Source organism: Podarcis filfolensis (genome assembly GCF_964270895.1).
Source record: "Podarcis filfolensis genome assembly, chromosome: 3".
Lineage (NCBI taxonomy): Eukaryota > Metazoa > Chordata > Lepidosauria > Squamata > Lacertidae > Podarcis > Podarcis filfolensis.
Genome location: NC_139606.1, coordinates 30,514,043 through 30,537,391, shown reverse-complemented (window position 1 = coordinate 30,537,391; position 23,349 = coordinate 30,514,043). Strand labels below are relative to the sequence as shown.

The following is a 23,349-nucleotide window of genomic DNA, read 5'->3' as shown; positions in this document are numbered from 1 at the left end:
TTTCCCTCTAATGTTCACCTCAGTTGCTCTCACTACTAAACCACTGACCTGCTTTTTAAAGTCAAAGTAATTTGATATGTCAGCACTGGGAATTACTGTTAAGGAAATTAAGAACAAACCTTGGGTGTTCCGGTGGATGAGATGTATACTGTCAAGGGCCTTGTGGCCAAAATATTTATGCTTGTGCTCACGCCTTGTCCTACAGGAGTTTCAGATGTCAGCACAAAGCTCTCTCTCTTTTTGCCACATTTTGTAGTGCAAAAATGCCTAAGATTTTCATTTAAAGAAATGGAAGTGAGAACACCCAAGACGTCTGAGTATTGCCCAACTGTGGATTTTGCAATTATTCTCATGGGCCTAAAAACAACCTTTGCTTTTTCTGTGAGGGAAGTTAGTCTGCTAGTGTGTAAGGCCTTTTCATAGGCTTCATAGTGCTCTGAACTTGCAGTTGTATATATCAGCGCCACAATTGATTCTCTTATTTTTGTGTGTGGAGGGGTGCGGGAGTTAAATTGAATTACTGAGTGTAGGGGAAATTCTATTTAATAAGCAGCAACAAACTGGACACTGGTAAGGAAGTCCTGTGTGGAAAATACCACACTGACTGGAAATGTGATACACCCATTGCAAGAGAACTGCGACGTTTTAACATCGATATTGCAGCGCTTCAAGAGACTCGAAGAGCAGGCGAGGGACAACTGAAGGAAGAAAAAGGAGGCTACACATTCTTCTGGAAAGGTCTATCTGAACAAGAACATTGAATACATGGGGTAGGCTTCACTATCAAAAACAACCTTGTGAAGCTTCCAGAATTGGCCTCCACAGTCACTTACGGACTCACTGTTAAAACCGTGTTTATGGAAGACAGTCTTTCTCGGCTACAAGTGATCGCCAAAGAAGAAGACACCCACTGAGAGAAACTTACAGAAATCTTGTGGGAAAATCCTCTCTGGGGAAAAATATCAGGGCATTTCAGCCCCTTCCAATCCAGGATGGAGCCTGAAGGCTCAAAGCCCTGTTCCATAACATTCTGAATCAAATCTAATTCTGATCCACATGCCCTTTTGGGGTTTCTAGACACAAGGTTACCTGTTGCTTGAGCTCTAGAATAATGCTGTACTTCATGATACAAGCAACACACAGTAATAATAATAATAATAGTAATAATAATAATTTATTTATACCCTGCCCAGCATTCAGTATGATTTCAGGACAGCTTGGGAGTCATATTTATTCTGTCCTTGATTTCACCCCTCATCTATTTTGCTATACGAGAGTCTTCTACCATCTGATGCATGCCACCTCCTTATAACATCAGAACAAAACAAAACAAAAAATCAGTTGACAACAATTTCCTACATCACGAGACAAAGGTTCATCATATCGCAAGGCAGTTGCCATGGCAAAAGCTTTGTGCTATTGCGAACCCCCTGATGGTGATAATAGGAAATGATGTCAGCAACATACCTACCTAGAGCGCCTTTATCAACAAGTGTGTGCAGCTTGAGCTCCTTCAGGGCATCTTTCAAGCTTGCTTTAAAATGAAGAGAAAGAGCCTGCCTTACAACAGGACTACACATGTGAAATGTAAAGTGCTGAATCAATCTTGACAAATAAAGGAGAGGGAAATGCAAAGCTATAGAAAGTAGCTTCAAACGTATCTCCTTAATAATCCCTGCTTATTCATCTTTGCAGAGGTGTGGGGGAGTTGAATCAATCAGAATTTTATAAAGTCCTCTGAACTACAATATTTTTTAATCAACTAAAAAAAAAAACTTCCTACAATAGAAGACTATAAAGGTAAAGGGATTCCTGACAATTAAGTCCAGTCGCAAACGACTCTGGGGTTGTGGCGCTCATCTCGCTTTAAAGGCTGAGGGAGCCGGCGTTTGTACGCAGACAGTTTTTTCCGGGTCATGTGGCCAGCATGACTAAGCCGCTTCTAGCAAAACCAGAGCAGCGCATGGAAATGCTGTTTACCTTCCCACCAGAGCGGCACCTATTTATCTACTTGCACTGTGTGCTTTCGAACTGCTAGGTTGGCAGGAGCTGGGACCGAACAACGGGAGCTCACCCTGTTGCGGGGATTCAAACCACGGCCTTTCGATCGGCAAGCCCAAGCAGCACAGTGGTTTAACCCACAGCGCCACCTGCATCCTAGAAGACTATAGAGACGCAAATATTCATTCGTAGTTGTTAATCACCCAAGATCAGCTACTGGGTTTTGCTTCAAGGTGCACTGTGCAGCTACATGAGTAAATCACCAAATTAAGATGGGCAGGGAACCCTTGTTTTCCCACCCACAAAACCTCCACTGGTTTAAAACAAGATGAGTAAATAAGATGGGTAATTAAATACATCTGTTCAAAACAACTCCAATCCAGTTATGGCTAGGGGAGTTCTCACTGTGAAAATGTTTTTTGAAAGCCAAACAAGTGAACATCTACATCCATGTCCCCATGACGCTGCATAAAATGTTACATATCATACTTCATAAAGCTGTTTGTTACCTTTCTCCTCCTCATCATCATACCAAGTCAAACCTGTGCATCTTTACTCAGAAGATACAGGACATTTCCAGGTGACCTATTTATTGAGTAGTCATTGAATCCCCGCGGCGGGGTGAGCTCCTGTCGTTCGGTCCCAGCTCCTGCCCACCTAGCAGTTCGAAAGCACTCTTAAGTGCAAGTAGATAAATAGGGACCGCTTTATAGCGGGAAGGTAAACAGCGTTTCCGTGTGCTGCGCTGGTGCTGGCTCGCCAGAGCAGCTTCGTCACGCTGGCCACGTGACCCGGAAGTGTCTTCGGACGGCGCCGGCTCACAGCCTCTAGAGCGAGATGAGCACGCAACCCTAGAGTCGGACACGACTGGCCTGTACGGGCAGGGGTACCTTTACCTTTTACATCCTGTTTCGTATTCTCAAAGTCTGGGGAGGGGTGAGGCAACTGTTTATCGAGCATCCATTCTGAAGTGTTTGCAAGGAGATGATTCTTGATATCCCAGGCTTTCTAGAGCATTTTCTTGAGACTTTCTTTATCACGAAATGGCTGATTTTGGGGAAAGGAGGCACCTTGTGCACCAAATCAACTTTAATTGCGTGACCTTAATTTGCCAGTATGTTGCTGTGTGCACACTACATAGCTTAAAAGCACATTTCCCCCTCAAAGTATTTTGGTCACTGTAGTTTGTTAGCAGTTTATGGGAATTGGAGGAGTAAAGTACGGTGCCCAGAATACTTTGGAGGCGAGAATGTGTTTTGACATGTACTTTAAAGAGTGAGTATACAATCCGAAAACAGCAGCTCTCTGGAAGCTGTATATATTTTTCCCCATGGGCAAAAGAAAGCTGGGAGGCAATTGTGACTGGAAACACAGCAAAAGGGGAAAGGTGAAGCAGCTGGGTCCCCCCCCCCCCGACCATCAATGAAAATTTCTGCTTCAGATTCAGTCACCTCTCTGTTATTTGATCTCTTGCAGACTTCCAGTCACCCTCTGGCAGCTTTGACTTTCAGACACCAAAAATTGCATTTGTTTCAAAGGGAATGGAAAAAACCCCAACAACCAGGTTTCAAAACCTTATGGAAAGCACATGAGGTTAGTGGAATAAATATTTGTTTCTGGATGGATCTGAGCACTTTAAAGCAGAAAGGGCAACCCCATACATGTTTAGTCAGAAGCAACTCTCACTATGTTTGATAGACATGCTTCTCATAGGGAGTGTATTTAAAATGGCAGCTGCCTGACGTTCCTCACTGCAATATGCGCAGAGCCAGGTATTTCCTTTTCAAAAAATAAAAAAGAACTAAATATCAAACAATGACCATTTGTTTGAAGCTCTTCTCATACTTTGTCCCAGCAACAACAATCTTGTGGAGCAGATTGGAATTACAGACTTATTGCAGATATGAGGGAGAGAACTCAGGCTGAGAGCTCTTACCTAAGGACATTTTTGGCATCCGTCTGTCTCGAGAGACAATGGAGTGCTCCTCCAGGGGTGAAGTCAAACCACTGCATTAGCAGTGCTCTCTTCCACCATGTGAATCTGACCAGAGAAGACATCTGGGATAATCACTCGAAGCCCAGACTGTGTATTTAGAAACACGACTAACCTTTTTTGCCTGTGTTTTCTTGCTGCTATATGAAAAAGCACATGAATGTGACCTTTGAAAGGTTTGAAAGTAAACCATTTTATTTTACTTACCAAACTATGTAGTTTTTTTCTATGCTAAAGTTGCTTTGAAAGAGACTTTAAAGGTGGCAGCTCAGTTGGTTAGAGCATGGTGCTGATAATGTCACTGTCATGGGTTTGATCCCCATATGGGCCAGCTGCATATTCCTGCATTACAGGGGGTTGGACTAGATGACCCTCAAGGTCCCTTCCCACTCTACGATTCTATGATTCTTAAAAACTGGATATTTTAAAGGTATTTGTTGTTGTTTAGTCGTTTAGTCATGTCCGACTCTTTGTGACCCCATGGCCCAGAGCACGCCATGCACTCCTGTCTTCCACTGCCTCCCGCAGTTTGGTCAAACTCATGTTAGTAGTAGACTATATTGCCACACTTTAATTTGCTGCATGTTTTGTGATTTTAAACCTCTGCTCTCTTATTGGAGCTCTCTTATTGGAGAGTGCATGCCCACGTCTGGATCCAGGGATCCAGGGAATTCTTCTTCAAACCAATCATAATCGACAATAGCTGAGTGAGATTTGAAGCAGAGATATTCTTCATACTCCTAGTCCCTACACTACACCAACTCTGTACCTAACAGTTCCTGTGTGGTGCAGAGGTTAAAGCAAGAGCCAAGTTCACACACACACACCAGCCATGACTGGGTAACCCTGGGCAAGCTGGTACAATTTCTCAGCCTAACCTACCACACAGAGTTGTGAGGATAAAGCAAGGCAGCGGCAGTGGGTTGGGGAGAGAGGATCAGTGTATGCTGCTGTGAGATTCTCGGAAGATGGATGGGATCAGATAAAGATGGACTAAAGGAATAAATTGGTGAGAAATTTATTTCCAAAAGTGTTACGTGGCACACTGAATTCCTGTGCGGACTGCTCCACATGAGGATGTTTGACACAACTTTTGCCAAAGGAACTGAGCCAGTAATATGTGTCTCACCTGCGTTGCCTCTCGTCTCGCCTAACAAAGAAGCAGCCTGTCCTCTGAAACTCCTCTGTAATGAAGGGGAGGATCAGGTAGCACTGGAAATGCACACAAAGGGCAACTGATAACCAGGACTCCATGCAACCTGCACCACTCTCCTGCTCAGCCCCCCATTTTAATTCTACTTCTGGGAAATCCAGTCACTACAAATGGTAAAACGGGAATTAAACACACTGGGCCGCATTTGTGCATTTCGTGTTACTTAGACTACTTCTAAGAGCCAGAAATTTACAGGAAAGATAACTTCATCAAATTTGGATCTCTGTGAGCCAATTTTCTCATTAGCTGGACTTGCTTCTTGCCTTAAAGAGGATATTTTGGTTCCAATCGCAGAGTTCAAAAGGCTTGATTCAGGCTGCAAGTGGGCATCCTCTGTTGTCAGGATTGTAAAGCAGAATGGGTAGCAGGGCAGTTCAGTCCGTAGCTGTCAAGTGTCCCTTATTTGAAGGGACAGTCCCTTATTCCAGAGCCATGTCCCGCTGCTGTCCCTTATTGATGGATGTCCCTTAAATGTCCCTTAAATGATGTCCCTTAAATTTCAAAGGAAGCAGCTCCTCTCCTTCCCTCCCTGCTGGCCAGGGAGGAGGGAGGCTCCAACTGTGTTGCTTGGCTGTGTTGCTCACCCAATAAGAAGTCTAAGAACGACTGGGGGGTGGAGCTTGCATGCCTTGTGTGTGGCTAGTTAATGCAAGCTGAGGGGTTTTTTGAATGCTGGACGCCATTTTGTTGCACGTGCTGCTGCAAACTTTGCAGTGCAAAGCCAGGCCAGGGAGCCATCTTAAGTTGAGGCTGCATAGGCCTTGTGGTGCATGTGATTCAGATTCTATTCAGTTGAACCTCTGGTTACAAAGTTGGTTGGACAGTGTTCTCGAAGCTACTAGCATGAGTTTGACCAGACTGCAGGAGGACAGGAAGACTGGAGTGCCTGGAACAGGTGAGGCTGCAGGTCCCTTATTTTGGCTGCTGGTCCCTTATTTTCAAGGCTGCTGGTCCCTTATTTTCAAATCCGTAAGTTGACAGCTATGGTTCAGTCCACACTCACCCACCCACCTGGGACTCATTTTCTTATCTTTTCCACCCACACCAGTGGCGATTATTTCTGATCACCCAGCCTCACGGGGAGAAAAATGGCTGACAAACATTGTTTCATAGGGGGGTGAGCTCCGCAGTGGCTAGTGTCTTTGGGAGTGGTAGGGCGGAAAGGCAGGTAGACCAACAGTAGGCATGGGCCAGAGTGAATGACAGGTAGAGCCAATTCATTCAAGTTTTGTCTCAATCCTACCACTTGCTGAGTTCTACTAGGAGAACACGAACTGAGCTCTACTAGGTGAACACGAACCCTAAGGACACTCGCCAGCTCATCGCAGTTCCTCTTGCTTCATGGGAATCACAGATAGATTAAATTGTGGCCTGCCATGGCACGTAAACCTAGATATATTTAAAGTAGGAAACGCATGTAGATCCTCACGCTTATAATCGGATGCTTCAAATGCATCATCTAGTCATCACTTGCATCCGTGCCCCCAGACTGCCTGGTGAAAATAAGAGGCCCACTGTCCGGTGGGTGCGAAAGCCCACATCTGATGTGTTCTAAGATTAGAAACTGGATTTGTTTGGCTTGACTCTAAAAACCATGAAGCTCTGCGCCTCGGGTTTTAATTTTTGATCCACCACAGTACCATGAAACACTAAATCTGATTTTCACGGTGAAATCGTCTCCATCTATGTTTTTGTACGGTAGAAGCATCATGAAATGTTGGATCCATGCTTCTTCTTCTTTTGCCTTGAATTTCATGGGTATGCATGTGAGTCGTGGGTAGACAGCAGATCTGTATTGTCTGGTCACATTGCCTCTGGGAAGTCGGTGGAGATACTGCAAGGCCCAATACCAAATTTCTGTCTTGTGCTTCAGATGCACTTTTATACAGTACTTTTTACATAAAAAAGAAAAAAAGGTTGTTACTGTAGTTGTTACTGTAAGTGCCACACTTTAAACATGGGCGGGGTGTGTGTGCCGGTACTGCATATCGTTGAGTACCTCCAGAAAAAGTGCTGCTTTTGTAGAATCATTGAATTGTAGAACTGTAGAATTGGAAAGGACCCTGAGAAACATCTAGTCCAGCCCCCTGCAATGCAGGAATATGCAGCTGTCCCATACAGAGATCAAACCTGCAACCTTGGCGCTTAGAGAAATAATATGTTAGCAGTCTTCTGAGCTTTCAAGTTACACAGAAGCCTTTTAAAATTTCCTGTCTGAAGAAATTATTATGTGTAACTCTGTGGAATGTGACACCAATGTTTGCACAGAATGCTTTCTCTGGTACAATTTTTAAAATTTTTTTCTTAAAAAAGAATTCTATGCAACTTGCATTCTTAGAAATCAACCAGCGTCTTAGATGAGGACGATAAAACATAGTATATCGTCCACAATGATCTGGAGAATTTCTTGTTCAAAGCCTGACTTCAGGCCAAGGCTATATATACAGTAAGTCTAAAAAAGACAGAGAGCGCAGATTCTTCAAAGTCCATCAACTCCTCCTCCTGCCAATTTTAGCTTGAAGTGGTTGGCTTTGCTTTAGGCCCAAACCAATGACCCTGTTTCCTGCATTTGGAGCATGACTAACCTTGTAGCTGAGGAAGCTGAAAGGAGGCTGTTGCACAAACACATTCAAAACTGTGTTGAAATACTATATTCTTCTTGGATCGTAGAAATGTAAAAGTCATAGGAAGGGCAACAGCAGGGGTCGACTTGTGTAATCTTTCGTAATATGGAATCCTGTGCGAGGCCAAAATTTTGCACCCCCAAATGGATCTTCACAGTTATGGATCTTCTCAATTTTGCACCTGTCAGCTTGGTGACCTGTACAGGGTTATGCCAACCTAGCAGTTCAAAATCATACCAGCACGAGCAGATTAGTAGGTACCATTGCGGCGGGAAGGTAAATGGCATTTCCATGCGCTCTGGCACTCGTGACGGTCCTCCTTGCACCAGTAGCGATTTAGTCATGCTGGTCACATGACCCGGAAAGCTGTCTGTGGACAAGTGCTGGCTCCCTCGGCCTGAAAGCAAGATGAGTGCCACACCCCATAGTTGCCTTTGACTGGACTTAACAGTCCAGGGGTCCTTTACCATTTTACCTGTGTGGGGAACTGCCACACCGCCCTAAATATGGTGCTGGCAGCAGCTTGAATTATTACTAAGGAGGAGAAAGGCAGGTGGTAGAATTGAGTAGGGTGGCTCCAGAAGGCACCCAGCCAATTCTTTTGTTATTTGCCCCACAAACAGGATCATATATTTCCCCCCACAAAAACTATATAGGCTTTAAATTGGGGGAAGGAGGCGGACTTCTGTGCTGTTCTAGGCTGTGTATTATGTTAGTCAGAAATGCAACACATGCAGCCCAGCTACCAGTCAAATTTCTGCCTCTCCTGCCATTATCCAGCTACGTCCCCTTTTCTAAAGGTAAAGGGATCCCTGACTATTAGGTCCAGTCGTGACCAACTCTGGGGTTGCGATGCTCATCTCACTTTATTGGCTGAGGGAACCGGTGTGCAGCTTCCGGATCATGTGGCCAGCATGATGAAGCCGCTTCTGGCGAACCAGAGCAGTGCACAGAAACGCCGTTTACCTTCCTGCCGGAGCGGTACCTATTTATCTACTTGCACTTTGACGTGCTTTTGAAGTGCTAGGTTGGCAGGAGCAGGGACTGAGCAACGGGAGCTCACCCCGTTGCGGGGATTTGAACCGCCGACCTTCTGATCAGCAAGCCCTAGGCTCTGTGGTTTAACCCACAGCGCCACCCCCATTCTTTCTCCTTTGTACAGTGGTACCTCAGGTTACATATGCTTCAGGTTACATACGCTTCAGGTTACAGACTCCACTAACCCAGAAATAGTTCCTCGGGTTAAGAACTTTACTTCAGGATGAGAACAGAAATCGTGCTCCAGCCGCGCAGTGGCAGCAGGAGGCCCCATTAGCTAAAGTGGTGCTTCAGGTTAAGAACAGTTTCAGGTTAAGAACGGACCTCCGGAACAAATTAAGTACTTAACCCAAGGTAACACTGTAACTGTCCCTCTTACAAATAGTAGAATCCCAAATAAGAAGTGATGTGTTGTTTTAATCATGTTGCCAGCTGGACACTACTTATCCCATAGCTGTCAACTTTCAGATTTGAAAATAAGGGATCAGCAGCCTCACCTGTCCCGGGGACAGTCTACGGGATATCTAACAATCCGGGATAGCAGGAAACGGCGCTGGAATAAGGGAATTTCCCACAAAAAAAGGGAAGGTTGACAGCTATGACTTACCCTGGTTGAACTTAAGGGCCCAGGAAATGTCTGTTTCAAAGCACTCAGTGCCTTTCCTTATTTTATTGACAGCACTGTATTTAAAAGATTTCGACTGCCCTCCTTTACACAGCTCCCAGGGGGCTGCTGGCAGTAACAAAAGTAGGCTATAAATGAAACATAAAGTGTGTGTATGTGGAAAAATATTATTAGCATTTCATTAATACATTAATTTAAACGTCTACACTGCTCCTTATACTGTATATTGATCCTCCCACTACTCTTGCACCGCATATGAAGGATTAGAATGTGAACGTGGAAGTGAAGCTTTCCTCCCCCCCCCCCCGCGCCCCGCCTCGCCTACACGTCCCCTCCCCTTTGAAGATGGGCGGGGATGACGGCCCCATGTCTCCTGGCATGCCACGCTCGCCTTCGCCACCTCTCGCCTGACGTCATAATAGCGGTTGGCGAATGCCTTTGGCCCGGTCGCAGCCGAACGCGGCTGGTTTGAGCTGGTGCGTCGTCATGGCGACACCGCCGGGCCTATAAATACAGGCTCTGCGGGGCTGGCGAGGCTTTGTCAGTGAGGCGGCCACAGAAGCAGCAGCAGCAGCCGCTATCCTGCGCGGCGGGCGAGCGGGCTCCGGCTCCTTCTCTCCTCCACAGCGGCCGGTTCTTCCCCCAAGTCCCGCAGGGTGCGACTGGGTAGACTCGACCCGCCCGTCGTCGTCCCCCCGCCACCGGCTGCCGCGCAGGGTAGGAGAGGCTGCTGCTGCTGAAGGACAAGAAACCGCCGCCGCCGCAGTCTGAGGTAAGGCCGGCCTAAGCAGGCAAGCCGGCCACGTGGATGGTGGGGTGGGCGGAAGAGCAGCCGCCGAGCAGGCCGGGCCGCCCTGTGGATGGCGGGGGTGCGCGGAGGAAGCGGGTCCGAATCGAGGGGTGAATGTGGAGGATTTTGGCGAGCCCTGCGAAACAACGTGGCGTAGCCCACCGCGCTTCCATAAATAGGGGCTTGAGTGATTATTATTATTAGTAATTATTATCATCATCATTATTATTATTCGTTATGGGGCTTAATACTTTCCCGTACGCACATTTAATTAAGAACGATTGTTTATGGTCCCCCAATTCCGGTACATAATGGCCGTCTCTTAATTAACTATTAGCAGATTCGTCCCGTTGAGATTCTAAGTTGGCCTTAAAAGTATTTCTTTTCTCTCCCACCCCATATTTTTTCTAACTTGCCCCCTCCCCCGGTGAGATTAGTAATGTATTGGAAGTTCCACTTTAACCCCCCCCCCCTTTTTGCGCGTCACTCCCCCCCCCCCAATCTCCCTAATATCCAATAACCTTGATTGTCGTTGCGGTAAAGAGGATGCCTTACTGTTCCTGGTAGGGTAACTACCATGCCGAGGTTGGCCTTGTGGGGAGACGGTGTGTATACGGTAGGGAGGGAGAGAGGAAATACTGCAGTGCTTTTTCCTCTTCGGTCTCACTGCAGTAGATAGTTCAGCACTGGTACGAGGGGGTAGTGGGGATAATGAGGGGGTGGGGTGGGAGAAACCTTTGGAAATGGAAATATTAATGGGGTTAGATTCTAGCCTGAGCAGCTGCTGTTCAGGTGGGGTCTGGGATGGAGGTTGAGAAGCCGGTTTTTTGCATGTTTCTGTCCAGAAAGCTAGCATTAATGATGGCATGGTTTCAAGAAGTCAGTTTGAACCGGGTTACAGAGCCCCAGACTTGGGCCAACCCATTCTCATTCTATTTCTCTCTCTCCCCCCCACCCCCCTGCAATATAAAGGGCGACTGCAGATGCGGCTCTATTCTTCTTGATCTCTCTGCTCCACCCCCTTCACATGTTGGAGCTGGTGTGTGCTTCACCCTGCCACAGTTATCAGTTAGGGGAGGAGGAGAGAGGTAGCACTTAGTCATTCTTGGCGGCCACATGTACAAAAGACAAAGCCTGACCTTCCTCAACAGAATTTGCTAGGAGATCTGGCAAAGTGGTGACAGCTGGACATATGTTTAAGGCAAGAGGGAGGAGGAGCTGCTTGGGTTGTAGGAATTGTCTGCCGGGTGTACAGCTGAAGTTGAGTGCTGGAAAGGAGATGGCTTGTTATGTCTAGTGCTTAAGAGTAAACAGCATTTTTCAAATGTGAGCCAGTAAAGCTTATGGGCTGGCCTTCCTCCTCTGTTCCAAAGAAGGGACTCTTTGCCATCTTGATGGTGGTAAATAGTGACTGCTACAATCCTAGGAACAGTTAATGTTTAAACTAAAATGTGTATGCTGTTACTTAAAGCTGTTGAACAAGTATAAATGATACTATTGTGTGTGGGTTACTTGGAAGAATTCTCCATAAAATGATGTATGGATTTATTTGAAAAGTTTTATGCACAGGGTTTGCTTCTGTAGAATTTGAAGTGGCATGCGAGCATGTACTCCTGAATTTCTGTTGATTTATATTTCTTAAGCAGGATCTATAGCAAAAAGATACGTTCAGTTTACTATGGGTTTGCCCACCATAAGAATTTAAGAGTTCAAATTCTATTGTTATACAATTGGAAGGCCATTGGTATTAGTGAAATAGCTTCCATTTATGCCCAAGGTTCAATGTTATTAGTGGAGCATAAGCATAAGGCTATAAAAGATACTGTATAATTGATGAAAGGGCATAGAAAGATTGAGCCAGTAGGGACATACTAAAAAAAAATTGCTTACCTTGCTCCTTCAGTGAAATTACTGCTTTTCAGCATACTTGGTTGGTTGCTAAGATACACTTTCAAAATATGGGTCAAACATTGGAAAAGCACAGTGTATTTTCGAATCTTGTGTTCTAAAATCATTTGTGCAGGCTGTAATGTACGACATGAGTGACATCTCAGACATTTTCTCATCTGTTCTTTCCCTCCCAATCTTTTAATGGTGATTTCAGACATGGAAAGTAGACTGAACTGAATGCAAATTAGGAATTCAAACACAATTAGTCATTTTAGTAGCATCCATCTTGTTGTTCCTTGATAATAAATTGAAATTTGAGTTAAATTTCAGGCCTGTACATTTTGCTCTGTTTAAATTATTTTTATGCTGTTTTTCAGAATTGTAGATCCTCCCTAAGCATCTTATAATGAAAGAATAAAAGATTATTAATTACATAATTAAAATCAATGCATATCAAATGCTTATTAAATATAAAAATTGACACCACCTTGGGAATTTTATTTATATTTGTTAAGTCTCTAAAACTTTTACATCACTGTTCTGTGTTTCCTGTGGCTGTTTACAAAAGGCATGGTGCAATGTGCCAGTGAATTCAAGCACAAATTGTTTCTTGTCTGTCTTTGAAGCAAGTTGGACTGCAGAACTGCAGAGATTGTGCTAGCACAACAGCAGATTGTTTCTATGTTGCATTAGCTGCCTTGTCCCCAATTATGCCATTCATTCCCCTAGGATCTCTACATCTTCCAATTGTTTTACTGTTAAGGGCCTGGAGGTGGCAGAAATGTTTTGACATTATGCCCTGCAGGCATTCGTGCAGGAGTCTGGCATCAAGCCAAACCAGAGTGGGTCAATCTGTTTAATGCCATAATTCAGCTTTTTATTGCTTTTATCACCAGGTGTGTGAAAACGTGTGTTGTTATTCACTTGGAGTGACAGCAGAATTACAGTATAGGCAGCATGTTCCCACTGTCTTTAATGGAACTTACTCCAAGGATTTCAGCCTTAAATCTGTAGTGATATTAGAGCAAAGAAACAGGCTGTTTTCTCTAATGTTATACAGATTTTGTGTACACAGCTGCTAGTTCTTGACCCTCAATCTGTAGCTACCAGCTACTGCAGAGTGCCTTCTCTCCTCCATTTTTCTGCCAACCAGCCCCCCCCCTCTTGTCTGGGCTCCTGCCAGGAGTATATTTAAACTCCTTCTGAGTGACCAGCATGGACTGTGTATTTGGCAGTTGTATTTGCAATTCCTCACAAATACTTATGCTTTTTCCGTACTCTAGGCTCCCCCTTTTACTTGAGTCAAAGCAATACTACATGAAATTCTCAAGTGTGACAACTCACTTGACTTTTTGTAGTAGCTTAATTAAACTCCATGGAGAACTTGAGTTTTTGGAAAGCTGTGGAAGAAAATGGACACAAATTGTAGCAACTACATGCACCTGTAGACAGACTTCTTCTTTTATGAGTAAAACAGAAACAAACACAGGAAGCTCTGTCCGTCTTCCTATTGTTTGCCTCTTCTAATCTCAATGTTCACTGCAAGAAAGTTTGTTTGTCTTTTGGTACTGGTTTACTCAGGAAGCTCCTAGGTCCAATTTCTTTAAAAGACACATTTTGGCATAAATGTTGATGCCTAAAAGCCTTTTATAATCCAGAACAGTTCATGTAACTCTGATATGAAAATTGCTTAGGGAGCATAAAGGTTACTTTCCTGTTTCAGGATCTTTCTTTCCTGGAGAGACTTCCTTGGAGCACAACTAAAAGTAGTTGCCTTCAAAATTGCACCTTGAACTGTGAGAGATGGCTTTTTAAGTTGCTGTACCGTGGTACCTCGGGTTACAGGTGCTTCAGGTTAAGAACAGAAATCGCGCGGTGACAGCGGGGCGCTCCACTCGCTAAAGTGGTATCTCAGGTTAAGAACAGTTTCAGGTTAAGAACGGACCTCTAGAACAAATTAAGTGGTACCTGAGGTTAAGAACAGTTTCAGGTTAAGAACGGACCTCCAGAATGAATTAAGTTCTTAACCCGACGTACCACTGTATTTTCCATTCCCCTTGTCTCACTGTGACGGGTGGGAGAACTAATAAACTCTTTCCTGTGTCTTTGCAGTTTTTCACTGAAAATCACTTTGGTATAACAACATCAAGCAAGATGAATGACTTCTGTGGTGAGGAATTCAATTTTTCTTTCCTTGACGAAGGCTTTACTGCAAAGGATATCCTAGACCAAAAAATAAATGAAGTTTCTTCCTCGGTGAGTATGGTAGATAGATTGAATATTTTTTAAAAATGTTTTATACTAAACGTAGGGTTGTTGCTATTGTAATATACACTAGTAGGCAACTGCATATTGACAGATGAATGTTTTCTTTGTTTCCAGGATGATAAAGATGCATTCTATGTTGCTGACCTTGGGGATGTTCTCAAAAAACATTTGCGGTGGTACAAGGCCCTCCCTAGGGTATCTCCTTTCTATGCCGTCAAATGTAATGATAGCATAGCTCTAGTGAAAACTCTGGCTGCTCTTGGGGCAGGATTTGATTGTGCCAGTAAAGTAAGTGACTGCTTTTAAATGTTTTGATTAAATACTGTGTATTAGAAATGAAAATATGTCTGCCTTTGATTTAAATTGTCTTATTTCCAGAGAAACCATTTCTAGTAACTAATGTGCAAACTAAAAAAATGGATTTTTTTCCAGACTGAAATACAGCTGGTCCAGAGTGTTGGTGTGCCTCCAGAGCGTATAATATATGCAAATCCATGCAAGCAAGTCTCTCAAATTAAGCATGCTGCAAACAATGGTGTGCAGATGATGACATTTGATAGTGAAGTTGAGCTGATGAAAGTTGCAAGAGCCCATCCAAAAGCAAAGTAAGAAACATTTACAATTTATTTTAGTACAATCTATATGTTCTCTCTAGGTAAATTTGAGGCCCCAGATAACAGACGGTGACCATTTAGGCAGATCTGTGCAAAAAACAGGTGGCATTGCTGTTTTTGACAGAATAAAGGTAGCTCCCCACCCCCAACTATTAAGCTACTTTTTCTCAGAGCAACTACAAATGTGTGTTCTGAAATACATGTGCATGTGCTTATATGTTCTAAAATGTTTTCTAGGCTGGTCTTGCGCATTGCAACAGATGATTCAAAGGCTGTTTGTCGCCTAAGTGTTAAGTTTGGAGCTACACTAAAAACCAGCAGGTTGCTGCTTGAACGAGCAAAAGAACTTGATATCGACATAATTGGAGTGAGGTGAGCAGCCGGGTTGTGTGGAAGAAATTGCACACTTGCTACTTACAAATTCTGCTTTTGTTAAGAAGGATGAGCAAAACTCCCACTAACTCAACCCATCTTTTCTAGTTTCCATGTTGGAAGTGGCTGTACAGATCCTGAGACGTTTGTGCAAGCTATTTCTGATGCCCGTTGTGTCTTTGATATGGGAGTAAGTACATTTTAAGAGCATTTCCTATAGCACTAACGAGTCATAGTACTGTGAGATTGCCAGAATGTGTCTGAAATACAAAATATTTAAAGTAAACTTGGGAAACCTACATTTTTGTGCTGTTGGTCTAAGATGCTAATTCAGATTAGTTAAAATTCTTGTTTGCTTCATTAGTTCAGATGGTGAAACTGATCAATACTATCAATAAAAGCATGATTTGAATCACATTTCAATATTTCTGCCTTTTAGGTTGAGCTTGGTTTCAACATGTACCTGCTTGATATTGGTGGTGGTTTTCCTGGCTCCGAAGATGTGAAACTTAAGTTTGAAGAGGTACATAACCTTAAGTGCTTTGTTTGTGAAGAGCATTCTTCAGACTTTGCTCCCCAGATCATATTAAACAACTCCCAGCATCTGCTTCCAATTGACATGGAGGGGATTTCACTATTATAGGCAAAAGATGTTTGTATAAGTTTCTTGAAGTACCAACAAGCACATGAGTCTATGACGGCTGCAGGTTTCCTTCTCCCACTGAAGCGAGACTTGAAAGAGGCCTTTTATTGTAGCCAGTAGAACAGGTTGTAGCATGTGTGGTGCTCATGACAGCTTCTCCAGTTTGCAAATGTGCCTGTGAGTCAAAAAAGGTTTGTCAGCCTAAATTTAAGAGTATTGCTTAGAGTGAAGCCACCAGTTCAATTATTTCTAATATATATATTTACTTCATTACTTATACTGCTTAATAGATGAAGCTTATAGGCAGTTTACAAGTATAAAACAACTTGTACTAAGTAATAGCTTTACCTACATGAGTAACTTTTACCTTGCCTCTGTGGAAGAGAAATCTGCATCGTGATTTTCAAGTTGAAATACTTTGCTATACAGCAACATCTTTTTATGGGCTACACCGTGATACATTTTACAGCATAGTAGAAATGTACTTGCTATGTTGTATAGCCTCCATACTGCTAAAGTGGCAATACAGCCTGCGTTAAGCTTGAAAAAAATGCTTACAGGAACTCTTCCATATATGGCTGTTTCAGTTCTGCTGCAAAACATTGAACATTCAGTCTTAAATTAGACAGCTAGTATAAGTGAATACACTCTAGAATGAGTTAACAGTAGCTGAAGTTGGCAGGGTGAATGGAGGGATGGGATAACAATGGAAGGAGATAGCCGCTGCCACATCTCTCAACTCCATTGTTCACACTGAAGCGAGGGGGAGGCAAATTGCTATGCTAGCCTGGAGCTGATGCAGACAGTGGGGCTGACTGCCTGTCCTTGCCACCAAAACACCCGATACTGGGGCACAGTACAAACCACTGTGAAAATAATGTGATTCTGGTGTCGCTCTGGGTAGAGGGGACATCTCTGTCCCATTCTCACCCCCCAACAGTGCAAAGGGAGTTTGGATTGCAGCCAAAGTCAGTCCTTCACATTCTAGTTCATTTGAGCAATCCAGATGTGCATAGCTGAAAGTTCACAAAAGCTTTCTGTTGGCTTTAAATCGAGTTGAGATTGCTTGGGAAATCATGAACTGATTTTCCAAGTCATAACTTTTCTTAGAGCACTGTTGTGAATGATTTCTCAAATTCAAAGCAACCTCCTTTCCCTCGTGTGGAAGTTCTATGTTTCTGTTCTAAATCATATCCAAATTTTTAGTAGATTATTCAGCAAAGAGCCAATAGTTTGTTGCTGGATTCCGACGCATCAGTCTCTTGCATTGAGAATGTAGTGCAAGCTAATTGTTTATTGGATATCCATGTTGCTTAACAACTCTATTAAATCAATTTCTCTCTCTCTCTCTTTAAAAAGATAACTAACGTAATCAATCCTGCCTTGGACAAGTATTTTCCTTCTGATTCTGGAGTGAGAATTATTGCAGAGCCTGGCAGATACTATGTTGCATCCGCTTTTACACTTGCTGTTAATATCATTGCAAAGAAAGTAGTAATAAAAGAACACACTGGATCAGATGGTATGTAATACTTAAATCACATCCTGGACCTTACATGTTAACTGGCCAAATACTCATAATTGATTTTTTTTAAAATAATTTTATTGGTCTTTACAATTTTATCATCACCACAATCATCATTTCAAAAACAAAATACATTATAAATTCTCTGCTTCCCCCTCCCCCTGTGACTTCCCTCAACTTCCTTTTCTGGTTCTTTTGGCATATTATCTCATCCTGCTTATTGGTTAACTCTTAATTATTCTTCACTCACCATTTTAACATCTTGTTCTACATTTATTTTGTAAATTGCAGGTGTTTAATCAAACCCTGCAAGTGAGTCAATTTCTTTACATTGATTCTGTATATATAACATAAATGGTTCCCAGTCCTCTTTAAAATCTCTATTGTCTATCTCAAAGTCTTTCTGTTAGTTTTGCAAATACTCATAATTGATGGTGGGAACAGAGGAGAGGTCCTTAGAGGGGGCTGGGCCACCCAGTGTTGGAGTGAAAGTTAGTGTTTTGTTTTCTTCATAAGAATTTCAAAAGCAGGGGCTAGGCGGGCAATTTTTCCTGATGACAGTAACCATGCACAGCGCTATCCCAGGTTTCTGTTCCTTGGTAATGGCAAAGCATGACAAAGTTGGGAACTGTCTTTTCAATATCTAGCCAATTGCTCTATTCTAATACTCTTTTTTCCCCTCTCCCCCAAATAGATGAAGAAGAACCAAATGACAAAACTCTTATGTACTATGTAAATGATGGGGTTTATGGCTCTTTTAACTGCATCCTGTATGATCATGCACATGTCAAACCAGTTTTGCAAAAGGTACTATGTGTATATTTTATATTCTGTTATATAGTGTATTTCTGTATAAAAGTATACTATTAAACTTAAGCCCATTTGTGCTGTAGGTAACTGTTACTTGTCATTTATCTATGCCAGATACTTGAAACAGGAAAAACAAAAGGGCATCAGTTCTTGCAGGACTGGTATAATGTAGATCTAACTCAGCGACTTTGACTCCCCACATCCCCCAGGACCTTTTGAAAATTACTATGGGTCTTGGTGGATCTCAGTTGTTGTTCTGCCTGTTGTAACAGCTGCAATTCCATAGAATTCAAAATGTGATGCAATAAGATACAATATAAGAAATAAAAACAATAAAATACAATTTAAACATCAGTATGACTATTCAATGTGATGGATGTGCCTCCTCCCATCTTCAGCTAAAAATCCACAGATGACACAAACCACAGTTTGAGCAATCCTATTCTAATTCGTCTCAGCATTATGTAGTAATGGAGCACATTCTAAATACCATATTATTTGCGATTGTCCTATTGCTGACTGCTGTGGCAGTAGGTATGCAATAACTACTTAAATTTTAAATTCTTTCCAGAGACCTAAGCCAGATGAGAGGTACTATTCCTGCAGCATATGGGGACCAACCTGTGATGGCCTAGATCGCATTGTTGAGCGCTGTGGCTTGCCAGAGTTGCAGGTTGGGGACTGGATGTTGTTTGAAAACATGGGTGCCTACACAGTGGCAGCTGCTTCTACTTTCAATGGATTCCAGAGGCCAACAATACACTATGTAATGTCAAGACCAGCATGGTTAGTAGTTCTGCTTTTAATGAAAGTACACTCTTAAGTTTGACTTAAGTGTGAGTAAACTTGTTTGAAAAAGGTTATGTAGATTATTATGATAGGATAGAATATAAATAGACTGGGGCTTAATAATCCCACCCTGAGTGCACAGAACACATTGAGATTCTTTGGTTGACTTACTTAATAGCCTCACTAGCTAGTTGCCTGGTTTGCATGCAGTTTTAATCCTTAGTTCATTTTAACAGTCGTGGCTGGGGAAACCCAGCCAGATGGGCGGGGTATTAATTTTATTATTATTATTCTTATTCTTCCCCCCCACTCTTGACTGCCTTGGGGAGGGAACAAGCCAGTTTGGTTTGTTACGAGTTGTGACTGTGGGCTTGTGTCTTTCAAACAGCATGAGGGGGGTAAGCTAAGAACAAACCTTTACTCCTGTTTGTAGAAGAAAATTAAACGCAAGCCAGGGTTCATATCTCACAATAGACAAGACAGGTTTGTTTCCTCCCACACATGGCAGTCAGGAGCATGCATGTTAAACCATAGTTTAACGTTGTGAGAGATCTGGACAGCCAAATTTGCTGTCATGTTTTCTCTAGTTCAGGGGGGCTGCTGTTTGGAAGGCTTGCTTTATCATTATGGCTTCGTCACAGTTCTATGAAAGTGCAGAAACTCTCATTGAGTGCAGAATTCACCTGTTTGAGAAAAATTTTAATCTTTAAAAAAAATCCTCAAGGGTGCGAGTGCAGTGCTTGGCTAAAACTCAGAAGGCAGAGCATTTTCAAAATAAGGTTTGTGGTGCATAGTTTTCACTTTCCCATAGCTAGGAAGAGCAGTGATTTGTACTGTTCACAATCCTTTTTGGTGCAGAATCTAGCAAGAGATTAGTAGAGGGTACTACACAGTCATGGTTATCTAGGCCGTCTAGGTTACTTACTCTATTTCTTTCTCTCCCCCTTATTAGGCAATTGATGCAGCGGATAAAGGAGCAAGGTTTTCAAGCTGAAGTGGAAGAGCAAGATGTCACTTTGCCACTCTCATGTGCCTGGGAAAGTGGGATTGAACACTATCCAGCAGCTTGTGCTTCAGCTAGCATTAATGTATAGATACAGTTTTGGCTAACATGCAAGTTTAGGAATGGATTTTTAGGGCTTTTGGGACCATTAACTTAATTCTTGCTAGAATTTTTAAATGTTTTTGAATGGCTAGGGTGGCGTAAATGTAACTTGAATAGACAACTAGGAGACGGGGAGGTCACATTTATCTGTGTTCCTATGGAAACTATTTGAATATTGTTTTATATGGATTTTTATTCACTTCTCAAGTATACTACTAAAACTGATCCTTTCTGCCTGTCAAGCATTGTAGCTTGCATATCTGGCAGAATGGTCTGGACGTAGTATTGTGACCTGACTGTTTTACAATAAAGTCTATTGAAATAACTGGGTAGCTGTTCCTTGTCTATATATGAACAAAAATCTGGGCTGAATAGATTTTAAGATCTTGTGTTGTCACCAGCTCTGGGCTTGAACATTATTTTGATATTTCTACATAATTAGGCCTTCCCAGAAAACAACTAGGTGGTTCCCCTCAAGCTAGCTTTCACTGTATGCTGCTTTTTGTTTTCTGCCTTTGATTTTTTTTTTAAATCATACTTGATAAGACACACACAAAATGAAGGGAAGGGACTCTTGAGATAAGGCTTGCATGTTGTAATTATGTATATACCTGTAACATCCCATTTAAAGTATATGAAGTATCTTTTAGTTCTTGGCTACCTAAATTTTAATCCAATACAAGCCTGCTTCTCTCAAATTACAGAAATGCCAGTCAACTATACTTTGCATACAGAACTTTTGTAAATTGTCCAGGCACAAAAGCTTGTATGGTTTCTTTGGTTTATTCTGTTGAACAATAAAAATGTTCTCTGCAAAGCATTTGTGTGGGAAAATGGCCCGTATGTAGCATTTAGCTAATGAAAACACTTTAAGAATCTGCTGAACTGCTTTTTCAAGGCAGGTATTTTTTTAAAAAAAGTTTAGTATGAATTGTAGCTCAGAATTGGATTCCACTATAAAACATAGGCTTGAAAGTAAATGCATCTTGTTTCAGTGGGACTGATTTCAAAGTAAAACTTGGAAGCACAACAGCATGTTTGCAATCCTCATGAGAATGAGTTTTGGTTTTGACCGCTTAAGTGTAAATGAAATGCTGCTTTTGCCTTTGCCACATCAGAATCTGGCTTTTCTTGTATGTCTCACCCTTTCATAGTGGTGTTAGCACCACAAAACGGGCGGGAGGGGAGCTTTGCACAAGCATCATCTTGATCAGCAGGAACTTACAAATTAATACTTGATTCAGATTCTATGATTCCTGGTGTTCTGAATGGTGTATAATAGCTATAAAACAAAATAACTAAAGCATGTTTTATAAAAACCAGGATGTGAATTATAGCATGTAAATCAAACATTTTGAAAAGCAAGCTATTTGCAACACAATTTTTCCTTAATTCCAGCTATGAATGATGGGTTAAAGCCCAAAAGCACTTAGAAAACATACTTAGGACAGCTATTAAGCTGGTAGAGAAGTAGCTTTACCTGTACTCCTGAGGATGAGCAGGCAGTATTGAGGAGCTGGGTGTCCTGCAGGGAAAGAGCTCACTAGAGCTGGCACTAGTATTCAATTTCTGATTTTCCTTGGATCTCTAGGGCAATGGAGTTCTGCGATAGTTAGACATGCATAGCTTTGCTGGTCAATTGAGTATAAATTATACGAGAAGAGGTTATTTAAGTTTTAAAATACAACATAACAGGAAGAGCAGACAGATAACCTAAAACGAGATATTAAGGGTCAAAGTCACTACACCTTGATTAGTACTTGGAGCATAATAGCATATTGTCCCACATGGTGCATTCTGTTCCTTGGACTTACAAAGTGAGCTATGATTATCCAAAAACTATATCAAGCTGCCAAAAGCAGTTGCTTCCTACTTTATGCAGCACTGCAGTTACCCAAACATTTGGAGCTCTGCACTGGACAAGGTTAATTAAAAATGCATTCCATCTTCCATAGGTGTTATCTGCTATAGATATGCAGACATTAAAAATATCAATGGGTGCGCTCTCCCTTGCTCTATCTGCTACATTTGCACAATTACTGTTGTGGATGGAATGGGGCTATTTCCATACTTATTAAGAAAACCCAACTTCCATGCCAATATTTTTTCTAAACCATACCACTGCTATCATTTAATATCACTTATACCCTAAGCTTATATTATTACTAAGTCTGGACAGTTTTGAAGAACTTTATTAAAACTCTGTTGCCAGACTTATCCCATCCCAGTTAAGCCTCACCAACACTATAACTGAAGACTTGGGTTAAAATCTGTTACAACCCCTACTGACCTATTGAAGCATAGGTCTCCTGCTATACTATCCTGAAATCTTGTTCTGGCTCTCCTACTAGACACCAGAGCCTTGTCGGGTAAACAGCCTCAAAACAAGTATGCTTGACTCTTAATTAGTGCATGAAGGGGTTAAAACCATAGAGCAAGCTGCCCTGTGAGGCTTAGCCTATGTCACTTCCCCTCACCTTGGGAGGAAATAGGTAATCAAGCCTTTTTTTAATCCCACTCCAACATGTGAGGAGGTCTGAAGCAGCCAGCCTTAATTATTTTTCAACCAGTTTCTTTTGTTTCAGACAAGAATGGAGCTTGAAACTAGTATTTTTTCTATACCAATAGTTTAGAAACTTATCTTTTGTAACTAAGCAACATATTACAGCTGTATGGAGAAACACATGGATCTGACCTTGGAAGAGTTTTGTAAGTAAACCATTTTATGACTTACCAAGTGGGCGGTCTACCTCAGTACCAGGGCACATTTTAAAGGTTTTGCAGCCTATATTTCCACACTTTGTTCTTTGCTGCATGTTTTGCAAAGTTAAATATCTGTTGTGGTTCTCTCACCAAAGAGTTCTTGCCCCAAACTTGGCTTTCAGGATCCCAACAAGCCTAGCCTTCAGTGTTGGGAGGCTGGTTCTCCCATTATTTCTGAGCTAAACGATTTGTCTACCTTTGCAAGTCTTTGGCCACCAAGCCACTCTTGCTCCCTTTCAGGTCTGCTTCCTCATTCCCCTTCCTCTGCTGCCGTCTACTTTTGGCT

At 42.4% G+C, this 23,349-nt stretch overlaps 1 protein-coding gene and 2 long non-coding RNA genes across 3 annotated transcripts; 1 reads left to right on the top strand and 2 right to left on the bottom strand.

Annotated features, from left to right (window-relative positions):
* The first annotated feature begins 9,840 nt into the window (after nucleotides 1-9,840).
* Nucleotides 9,841-20,625, top strand: ODC1 (ornithine decarboxylase 1). Its single transcript, XM_083607330.1, has 11 exons — nucleotides 9,841-10,266; nucleotides 14,287-14,430; nucleotides 14,557-14,730; nucleotides 14,875-15,047; nucleotides 15,294-15,428; nucleotides 15,537-15,618; nucleotides 15,868-15,951; nucleotides 17,431-17,593; nucleotides 18,291-18,403; nucleotides 18,978-19,192; nucleotides 20,148-20,625. Exons 2-11 carry the CDS (start codon nucleotides 14,329-14,331, stop codon nucleotides 20,287-20,289), a joined length of 1,383 nt encoding a protein of 460 aa, XP_083463456.1. The 5' UTR covers nucleotides 9,841-10,266; nucleotides 14,287-14,328; the 3' UTR covers nucleotides 20,290-20,625.
* On the bottom strand, nucleotides 12,423-14,029 carry LOC310759868. Its single transcript, XR_014546591.1, has 2 exons — nucleotides 13,519-14,029; nucleotides 12,423-12,574 (listed from the first exon to the last, which is right to left on the bottom strand). It is a non-coding gene; the product is annotated as an uncharacterized lncRNA (long non-coding RNA).
* LOC310759801 lies at nucleotides 16,043-23,270 on the bottom strand. The gene is made up of 3 exons (XR_014546503.1): nucleotides 23,020-23,270; nucleotides 21,781-21,887; nucleotides 16,043-16,246 (listed from the first exon to the last, which is right to left on the bottom strand). It is a non-coding gene; the product is annotated as an uncharacterized lncRNA (long non-coding RNA).
* Nucleotides 23,271-23,349: the final 79 nt, after the last annotated feature.